Genomic DNA, 10,641 nt, shown 5'->3' with positions numbered 1-10,641 from the left:
TCAGAAATCAAGTACATTACATTTATCACATACATACTATATACAATATCATATTTGTGTTACACTAATAACATTCAAATTTTCCAAACATATATAAATTTCACAGTCGTACACGTCTTCCACAACCATTTAGCCTCAAGGCCCGATCATCAGAGAAAAGGAACAACAGAAAAACCATACATGACCAACACTGGTATACTTAAGTATACTATTGTTAAGCATATCTCTGATAAGTACATAAAAAGTAAACTGAAAGTATATACTCTCTCATTTTAAGTTTAAAAGAAGTATACTAATAGCACACTTGAATATTTTTTTTTTTTTGGGTAAGGGTCTACAAAGGCCAAACCAGTGTTTTTGCATGTTGCACTGACCCACCTATTCTGTGCTTCCTTCACAATTCTATTGAAGTGAAAAATAGTCATTAGTGCTTCACTGCATTTTGTTTTTATTTAAAAGAATGTTACCGTGGTTACTGCACATCCAGTCACATGTCATACAATTCTAAGCTGAACTGAATTTAGAACTGTATGACATCACGACTTGATGACATCTTAAAGGCGTTCTAGAACTGAGAGCTCACATAAGGTGATGAGAAGACCTGTCTGATCAGACAAGAAGCGCGGCAACAAGCTCCTTGTCAGGTAAATCGAACCAAGCCGAAGAACCAAACTTTGAAGCCAAACTGTGTAAGGTGAGTAACTCTATACTGCTCTCTATGTAACAACATTTTGAGCTCCTAAAATCCTCTAATTTACAACCAGAGGAGGAAAATAGGAGAGAAATATACAATATTAAGATCTATTTAGTCAGTCATTAAAAGTAGCCACCTATTGTCCCTTATTCTAAATTTAATTGAGGTGAGAGGTCATAGAGATAATCAATTTTTCTACAACACTGTGAAATATATAATGAAACAAATGATGTGCTTGTGTCAGAAAATGTAACACGCAGTTTTGCAAGTGTGTTATAATCTGTGAGAATGTAGATTAGATTTACCAACTTGATATTGAAAAAGTAAGTCTCAACAACCTGAGCTCAATCAGCACTCATAACATAATACATAAAACGTTTTCTCTTTTGTTCCCAGTTCACTTTCCAGCTCTTTGAGAGAAAATGAATACATCAGCGAACAACTCAAATAAGGACCAGCTCCCAATCCCCAGAGGATATGAGTACCAGAAAGTTCTGGCTGAAGGCAATAATACACAAGTCATCAAGTGTGTGAAACCACGCACTAGAGAGACTATGGTTGTGAAGATTGGCAAAAACGGCAACGACCTCAGTCACGAGGTAGGACACTGTTTGTTTTGATGACTGATTTTGATTTCATGGGTGTAAAATAGACATTTGAAAAAATGGGGTGGGGTGGGGTATGTACTAATGACTATGGTAATAATGGCAGTACTGCATACTATATACAAAACTACACCAAAGTGGTAACAAAGAGCCTGACTGGTACAGTGTCCCAGACCATGAATGGGCAGCACAGACTATCACGCTCGATACTTGAACTGGAGGAAATATACTTGAATTATCAAGTGATTTGATTAATTTAAAGAGGATTTGACTGAAACAGTTGTGATATGATGAAAACAGAGACATGTTTCATCATTTTCCCCGTTTACATTCATCATTCATCATTCACAACACAAAATTGCCATTTATCATTTAAGGAAAGTGGCTTCAAGGTGAAAAAAAAAAGACATTTGTCTGCACTGTAGTCAGTGTGCGTGGTTTATAATTGACATTTTGGGTGAAAGTAACAAACACTGCGTGATGTAAATTATAAATGTCATTTAGGTGTTGTGAAGGATGAATGGTCGACAGGTGATTATCAGATCAACACTGTTTCAAATAAAATGTCAATCAAGTTCATCAAACCAATTAACAAATTTATCAATCTATTCTTCCATTATTAATTCATAAGCATTTTCATCACTTCCCTTTCCTTCCAATTAGTTTTTGTTACTTCCACCCTTGAGGCCCCTCTTTAAATGACAAATAGCAATTTTGTGTTGTGATTGACGAATGTAAGACGCGAAAATGATGAACCATGGCTCTGTTTCCATCATATAACGACTGTTTTAGTCAAATCGGCTTTAAATGAATAAAATTACTTGATCATTTCTTCAATTCACATGCATTTTCATCACCATTTTTTTTTATCAATTAATCTTTGTCACTTCCACCCATCAAGTGTTTCTAATATTTCTGGGTAGTAGTGATGACTGTTGTTGTTGATAATGGCTAGTTAGTCCATGTGAACATATCAGTTAACATTTCATGTCTCCCCAGGTGAAAGTGCTAGGAGACCTCAGGGAGCACGACATGACCAGGTTCAACATTGTGGATTTTCTTGGCACGGTCATCATTAACGGCAAGACTGGTCTGAAGTTTGAGACGTTGGATATCGGCCTTCTGGACTACATTCGAAAAGAAGGCGGCCAGATGCATCTGGAGGACATCCGAAAAGTCATTGAGCAGGTAGGGCATCGGCAAGAAACTTAAAGCTCTGTCACTTTCGAACTGTGCTCCACACTTCCAAGCACTTTGTAACTTTGGAGTTCTGTTTTTATGTGATCAAATTTTCTATCTCTACATTTCATTCTTAATATTATCATTGTTACTTGCAGCTGGCATTCGCATTGTATGGCCTGAAGACGCAGGGCATGATCCATACTGATGTGAAACCAGACAACATCATGCTGACGAATCGCAACAGAATTCCACTGAGGGTGAAACTCATTGACTTCGGCAAGGCAATATACAAATCTGATGTCAAGCCGGACACGGATGCCGAGCCGGTTTACAACAGGTAAGAAACACCGATAATTTTTTAAACTGAGAATACTTGAATTCAGGGCTGCATACTCCCCACCTTCTGTTAAAAACGTGCTGCTGCTATTATTTAGTTTGTAACTCCAAGTTATGTTTTGCTTTGATTATTAAATCAATGTTCCTCATTTCATTCAAGGTTTTTAAGCGCTCCAGAAAATCTGTTGGGACTCCCGTTTTCTGAGGCCATCGACATGTGGTCGCTGGGCTGCGTGTTGGGGATCATGTTGACTGGCCGGACACTCTTCCCCGACACAAACAGCCATGACACAGTGAGTATTTGACCACGAAACAACTCTCTGCCTGCTTTCCACTCTATTTCTGATAGACCAAGTACTGCTGCATTTATTAACTCTCCCTAAATGGCCAGCCTCAGTTTGCTATCTAAAGAATGATTGGGCCTCTATTTGTTTTTTGTTTTTTACAAACTGGAACTCATTTTCATTACTTTGAAAATCATTCTTTTCAGTTGAGAATCACAAGCACACACAATCAGAGTTTTAAACCAGTAGTCCAAATATGAAACACTATTTATAGATGAAAACAAACAGTTAATAAACTAATGGACTGTAAAGGTCCATTCGTTTTTTGCTGAGCTACTTCCTGGTACAACTTTGAGTGTGTGTTTGGCTTCATCCGAGTGAATTCTTTTCAAACTAAAGCGCATGCTCAACCAAGCTAGAGCATCAAGCTGGTAGCACTTAAATGAGGAGTATCGAGGCCTAAATTTGATTGGAAACTGGGCGTTCCTAATTGAAAGCTACAACACAGATGAGGCTTGCCAGACCAGTGCCTCTTTTTAGATCTTTTTCAAAGTAGTTTCAAGTCTGATTATCTACTGTGTGACACTCTGGTGTTATTCTTTATTTTTGGCAGCTGCAAAGCACGTAGTACAATTGCTATGAATGTTATAATTGTAACCATAGCAATGCTTAATGACAAAAGAGATAGGTGGCATTACTAATGATTATTTTTATGATGCGTTTTGTATCCAGCTCCGATCCATGATCGATCTCCTGGGTCCGCCACCGAAGCACCTCATCGACGCTGGTCTGAGATCCAAGATGTTCTTTGAGAAAAGTATCTCCGATGAGTGGATTCTGAAGGTATAATACCCATTCTTTGACTTTTCCAATTGTTAATTTATCTTTAACCTTCCTCCTCTTATTAAAAAAAACAGTTTTTCTACAGTTATTACATGTAATCAGCTAATTATATTGACATATATGTATCCTAAATATGTTCAACTTTCTTTTACACGCTTCAGGAGCACCCAGGATCAGCAGATGACTCCCCAGACGACCCGCCCGACACGTTCCATTCTCTGGAAACATTGAAGGCGGTAGGTGGTTAGCTGCTGAAAAGTGATTTTCATTTATTGTCTTTTCATGATTTAGGAAAAAGACTTGACCAGTGTTGTATTTTCCATTTGTATCCTAAACCAGATGCGTCTGGAGAAAAACAATGACAAAGAAGCCGATCAGAGGGGGGCTTGCATTGATCTGTTGAAGGAGATGCTCAGGTGGGATGGGAGGTTGAGGATTTCCCCTAATGCTATTTCCAACCACCCATTCTTAACCAGGCGCTACCACGAAAGCAACCTCCCCCTCAGGTCCTGGTAAGTCCTGTGTGCATCTGTTTGTATGCCTGGTGCCCCCAATGAATCAATGTTATTGATTGGCTTAATGATCAGTGTAATTAATAAGAATGTCATGTAATTGTATGTCTTGATTCAACAGTATCTCACTGCCAGCCGGGATCGTCATGGTTCAGCCCGCCGCCCCCGAGAACAGTACACAACTGGAAAAGACGTCTGATCTGGACAGTGAAAAGTGGTATGATTATTTTCTCTGAACATGGCACAATGATCAGTGTAATCAATAAGAATGTCATTTAATTGTATATCTTGATTCAACAGTGTCTCACCGCCATCCGGTGTCATCATGGTTCAGCCTGCAGCCCCCAAGAAGAGCATTGATCTGGACAGAAAAAAGTGGTATGATCATATTCTCTGAACATGGCACTCATCCCTCCAATGGAAGAGAGAAATTGATTAATTAGCACAATGATCAGTGTAATCAATAAGAACGTCATTTAATTGTATGTCTTGATTCAACAGTGTCTCACCGCCATCTGGTGTCATAATGGTTCAGCCTGCAGCCCCTGAGAACGACATTGACCTGGACGAGGAGTCTGATGATGACAGTGAAACAAGGTAAGATTATCTTCTCTGAACATGGCACTCATCCCTCCAACAGAAGAAAGAAATTGATTGATTGGCATAATGATTAGTGTAATCAATAAGAATCTAATTTAATTGTATGTCTCGATTCAACAGTTCTTCATCGTCATCCAATTCAGACCTGGACGAGATTCCTGATCTGGACAATGAAAGAATGTAAGATTATTTTCTCTGAACATGGCACTCATCTCTCCAACAGAAGAGAGAAATGGATTAATTGGCAAAATGATCATAGTAATCAATAAAAACGTAATTTAATTGTATGTCCTGATTCAACAGTGTCTCACTGCCATCTGGTGTGGTCATGGTTCAGCCTGCAGCCCCTGAGAACAACATTGACCTGGACGAGACGTCTGATGAGGACAGTGACACAAGGTAAGATTATCTTCTCTGAACATGGCACTCATCCCTACAACAGAAGAAAAAAATGTATTGATTGACATAATGATTAGTGTAATCAATAAGAAGGTCATTTAATTGTATGTTTTGATTCAACAGTTCCTCATCGTCATCCAGTTCAGACCTGGACGAGGAGATGACTGATCTGGCCAATGAAACAATGTAAGATTATTTTCTCTGAACATGACACTCATCCCTCCAACAGAAGAGAGAAATGGATTAATTGGCAAAATGATCAGTATAATCAATAAGAACATCATTTAATTTTATGTCTTGATTCAACAGTGTCTCACCGCCATCTTGTGTCATCATGGTTCAGCCTGCAGCCCCTGAGAACAACATTGACCTGGACGAGGATTGGGATGAGGACAGTGAAACGTGGTAAGATTATTTTCTCTGAACATGGCACTCATCCCTCGAACAGAAGAGAGAAATTGATTGATTGGCATAATGATTAGTGTAATCAATAAGAATGTAATTTAATTGTATGTCTCGATTCAACAGTTCCTCACCGCCATCTGGTGTCATCATGGTTCAGCCTGCAGCCCCTGAGAACGACATTGTCCTGGACGAGATTCCTGATCTGCACAATGAAAGAATGTAAGATTATTTTTTCTTTGAACATGGCACTCACCCCTCTAACAGAAGAGAGAAATTGATTGATTGGCATAATGACTGTGTAATCAATAAGAACGTAATTTAATTGTATGCCTTGATTCAACAGTTTCTCACTGCCAGGCGGGATCTCCATGGTTGTGTCTTCAGCCCCCAAGAGCCGTACACACCTGGATGAGGAGTCTGATGAGGACAGTGACGCAAGGTAAGATTATTTTCTCTGAACGTGGCACTCATCCCTCCAACAGAAGAAAGAAATTGATTGATTGGCATAATGATTAGTGTAATCAATAAGAATGTAATTTAATTGTATGTCTTGATTCAACAGTTCCTCATCGTCATCCGGTTCAGACCTGGACGAGGATTCTGATGAGGACGGTGAAACAATGTAAGATTATTTTCTCTGAACATGGCACTCATCCCTCCAACTGAAGAAATGAATTGATTGATTGACATAATGATTAGTATAATCAATAGGAACGTCATTTAATTGTACGTCTTGATTCAACAGTTTCTCACCGCCATCTGGTGTCATCGCGAATCAGCCCGCCGCCCCCGTGATCAACATTGACCTGGAAGAGATTCCTGATCGGGACAATGAAAGAATGTAAGATTATTTTCTCTGAACATGGCACTCACCCCTCCAACAGAAGAGAGAAATGGATTAATTGGCAAAATGATCAGAGTAATCAATAAGAACGTAATTTAATTGAATGTGTTGATTCAACAGTTTCTCACTGCCAGGCGGGATCTCCATGGTTGTGTCTTCAGCCCCCAAGAACCGTACACACCTGGATGAGGAGTCTGATGAGGACAGTGACGCAAGGTAAGATTATTTTCTCTGAACGTGGCACTTATCCCTCCAACAGAAGAAAGAAATTGATTGATTGGCATAATGATTAGTGTAATCAATAAGAATGTAATTTAATTGTATGTCTTGATTCAACAGTTCCTCATCGTCATCCGGTTCAGACCTGGACGAGGATTCTGATGAGGACGGTGAAACAATGTAAGATTATTTTCTCTGAACATGGCACTCATCCCTCCAACTGAAGAAATGAATTGATTGATTGACATAATGATTAGTATAATCAATAGGAACGTCATTTAATTGTACGTCTTGATTCAACAGTTTCTCACCGCCATCTGGTGTCATCGCGAATCAGCCCGCCGCCCCCGTGATCAACATTGACCTGGAAGAGATTCCTGATCGGGACAATGAAAGAATGTAAGATTATTTTCTCTGAACATGGCACTCACCCCTCCAACAGAAGAGAGAAATGGATTAATTGGCAAAATGATCAGAGTAATCAATAAGAACGTAATTTAATTGAATGTGTTGATTCAACAGTTTCTCACTGCCAGGCGGAATCTCCATGGTTGTGTCTTCAGCCCTCAAGAACCGTACACACCTGGAAAAGACGTCTGGTGTTGACAGTGAAAGGTGGTAAAATTATTTTCCCTGAACATGGCACTCATCCCTCGAACAGAAGAGAGAAATGGATTGATTGGCACAATGATCAGAGTAATCAATAAGAACATCATTTAATTGTATGTCTTGAATCAACAGTGTCGCACTGCCATCCGGTGTCGTCATGGTTCAGCCTGCAGCCTCCGAGGACAACATTGACCTGGACGAGGAGTCTGATGAGGACAGTGATACAAGGTAAGATTATTTTCTCTGAACGTGGCACTCATCCCTCCAACAGAAGAAAGAAATTGATTGATTGGCATAATGATTAGTGTAATCAATAAGAATGTAATTTAATTGTATGTCTTGATTCAACAGTTCCTCATCGTCATCCGGTTCAGACCTGGACGAGGATTCTGATGAGGACGGTGAAACAATGTAAGATTATTTTCTCTGAACATGGCACTCATCCCTCCAACTGAAGAAATGAATTGATTGATTGACATAATGATTAGTATAATCAATAGGAACGTCATTTAATTGTACGTCTTGATTCAACAGTTTCTCACCGCCATCTGGTGTCATCGCGAATCAGCCCGCCGCCCCCGTGATCAACATTGACCTGGAAGAGATTCCTGATCGGGACAATGAAAGAATGTAAGATTATTTTCTCTGAACATGGCACTCACCCCTCCAACAGAAGAGAGAAATGGATTAATTGGCAAAATGATCAGAGTAATCAATAAGAACGTAATTTAATTGAATGTGTTGATTCAACAGTTTCTCACTGCCAGGCGGAATCTCCATGGTTGTGTCTTCAGCCCTCAAGAACCGTACACACCTGGAAAAGACGTCTGGTGTTGACAGTGAAAGGTGGTAAAATTATTTTCCCTGAACATGGCACTCATCCCTCGAACAGAAGAGAGAAATGGATTGATTGGCACAATGATCAGAGTAATCAATAAGAACATCATTTAATTGTATGTCTTGAATCAACAGTGTCTCACTGCCATCCGGTGTCGTCATGGTTCAGCCTGCAGCCTCCGAGGACAACATTGACCTGGACGAGGAGTCTGATGAGGACAGTGATACAAGGTAAGATTATTTTCTCTGAACGTGGCACTCATCCCTCCAACAGAAGAAAGAAATTGATTGATTGGCATAATGATTAGTGTAATCAATAAGAATGTAATTTAATTGTATGTCTTGATTCAACAGTTCCTCATCGTCATCCGGTTCAGACCTGGACGAGGATTCTGATGAGGACGGTGAAACAATGTAAGATTATTTTCTCTGAACATGGCACTCATCCCTCCAACTGAAGAAATTAATTGATTGATTGACATAATGATTAGTATAATCAATAGGAACGTCATTTAATTGTATGTCTTGATTCAACAGTTTCTCACCGCCATCTGGTGTCATCGCGAATCAGCCCGCCGCCCCCGTGATCAACATTGACCTGGAAGAGATTCCTGATCGGGACAATGAAAGAATGTAAGATTATTTTCTCTGAACATGGCACTCACCCCTCCAACAGAAGAGAGAAATGGATTAATTGGCAAAATGATCAGAGTAATCAATAAGAACGTCATTTAATTGTATGTCTTGATTCAACAGTTACTCACTGCCAGGCGGGATCTCCATGGTTGTGTCTTCAGCCCCCAAGAGCCGTACACACCTGGACGAGGAGTCTGATGAGGACAGTGACACAAGGTAAGATTATTTTCTCTGAACGTGGCACTTATCCCTCCAACAGAAGAAAGAAATTGATTGATTGGCATAATGATTAGTGTAATCAATAAGAATGTAATTTAATTGTATGTCTTGATTCAACAGTTCCTCATCGTCATCCGGTTCAGACCTGGACGAGGATTGTGATGAGGACGGTGAAACAATGTAAGATTATTTTCTCTGAACATGGCACTCATCCCTCCAATTGAAGAAATGAATTGATTGATTGACATAATGATTAGTATAATCAATAGGAACGTCATTTAATTGTATGTCTTGATTCAACAGTTTCTCACCGCCATCTGGTGTCATCGCGAATCAGCCCACCGCCCCCGTGATCAACATTGACCTGGAAGAGATTCCTGATCGGGACAATGAAAGAATGTAAGATTATTTTCTCTGAACATGGCACTCACCCCTCCAACAGAAGAGAGAAATGGATTAATTGGCAAAATGATCAGAGTAATCAATAAGAACGTCATTTAATTGTATGTCTTGATTCAACAGTTACTCACTGCCAGGCGGGATCTCCATGGTTGTGTCTTCAGGCCCCAAGAACCGTAGACACCTGGAAAAGACGTCTGATGAGGACGGTGAAACAATGTAAGATTATTTTCTCTGAACCTCACCCCTCCAACAGAAGAGAGAAACTGAGCCATATTGAAGCAGATTTTTTGTCATGACAAAAACAGGACAAAAATACTAACTCTCTGTGCATTTATATTTTTAATCCCCAATCTGCTCCACTTCCTCCCACTCCTGTGGACGCCACCAGGATCCATCCGGACAACGAAGACCTCTCTCCCGACACTTCTGGTAAGAAGAAATGATCTTGTTTCTTAATTGTTGAGAATTCCATATTATTTTTTAATCTGGGGATGGTTGAGGTGTTTAACGTTGATTTATTTTCAGACAAGAAGAAGAAAAAGAAGAACGGCTTCAAACGTTTCCTGTCCTGGATGAAGAAGGCCATTTGCCCTTGCTGCAACGTGAAGAACGTGCAGGACTGACAGTTTCTACAGAGGTTTAGTAGCAAAAGACCTGAGAGGTGACCTCTCAAGTGTTCTGCTACAAAAGCATTTGTAGTTGTCCTTACAGGCAGCATGGTGGCATTGTTGGTGTTTGTGTGAGTTTTCACCGGTTGTTCCGGTTTCTCCCACTGGCCAAACACATGCCTGTCAGATTGGTTGGAGACTAAATTGACGCTTAAATGTTATGCGTACGTTTAGTCCGGGTGATCCGGTTTCTCCCCACTGGCCAAACACATGCCTGTCAGATTGGTTGGAGACTAAATTGACGCTTAAATGTTATGCGTACGTTTAGTCCGGGTGATCCGGTTTCTCCCCACTGGCCAAACACATGCCTGTCAGATTGGTTGGAAACTAAATTGACGCTTAAATGT

At 40.0% G+C, this 10,641-nt stretch overlaps 1 protein-coding gene across 32 annotated transcripts; it reads left to right on the top strand.

Moving 5' to 3' along the window:
* Window positions 1-536: 536 nt before the first annotated feature.
* On the top strand, window positions 537-10,272 carry LOC119495504 (putative surface protein SACOL0050). Of its 32 annotated transcripts, none has more exons than XM_037782025.1 (31): window positions 537-694; window positions 1,091-1,293; window positions 2,299-2,487; window positions 2,637-2,818; window positions 2,978-3,110; window positions 3,834-3,944; window positions 4,106-4,180; window positions 4,284-4,450; window positions 4,578-4,673; window positions 4,757-4,834; window positions 4,958-5,053; window positions 5,177-5,236; window positions 5,360-5,455; window positions 5,765-5,860; window positions 5,984-6,079; window positions 6,204-6,299; window positions 6,423-6,482; window positions 6,606-6,701; window positions 6,825-6,920; window positions 7,044-7,103; window positions 7,884-7,943; window positions 8,067-8,162; window positions 8,505-8,600; window positions 8,724-8,783; window positions 8,907-9,002; window positions 9,126-9,221; window positions 9,345-9,404; window positions 9,528-9,623; window positions 9,747-9,842; window positions 10,015-10,055; window positions 10,152-10,272. In XM_037782025.1, exons 2-31 carry the CDS (start codon window positions 1,117-1,119, stop codon window positions 10,247-10,249), a joined length of 2,955 nt encoding a protein of 984 aa, XP_037637953.1. In that variant the 5' UTR covers window positions 537-694; window positions 1,091-1,116; the 3' UTR covers window positions 10,250-10,272. The 32 variants fall into 32 exon arrangements, with proteins under 32 accessions (XP_037637953.1, XP_037637952.1, XP_037637954.1 ...); XM_037782024.1 differs by having other exon boundaries at window positions 4,284-4,456; XM_037782026.1 differs by lacking the exon at window positions 4,757-4,834 and having other exon boundaries at window positions 4,284-4,456.
* The last annotated feature ends 369 nt before the right edge of the window (window positions 10,273-10,641 follow it).

Source organism: Sebastes umbrosus, chromosome 10 (assembly GCF_015220745.1).
Source record: "Sebastes umbrosus isolate fSebUmb1 chromosome 10, fSebUmb1.pri, whole genome shotgun sequence".
Taxonomy (NCBI): Eukaryota; Metazoa; Chordata; class Actinopteri; order Perciformes; family Sebastidae; genus Sebastes; species Sebastes umbrosus.
Note: the sequence above shows the minus strand (reverse complement) of the source record. Positions and strands in the feature narration are given on the sequence as shown.

Coding starts and splice junctions, on each gene's coding strand:
- LOC119495504 (XM_037782024.1), top strand. CDS start 1,117: ATGAATACATCAGCGAACAACTCAAATAAGGACCAGCTCCCAATCCCC. Junction 3,111..3,833: donor ACACAAACAGCCATGACACA/GTGAGTATTTGA, acceptor TTTTGTATCCAG/CTCCGATCCATGATCGATCT. Junction 9,405..9,527: donor GATGAGGACGGTGAAACAAT/GTAAGATTATTT, acceptor TTGATTCAACAG/TTTCTCACCGCCATCTGGTG.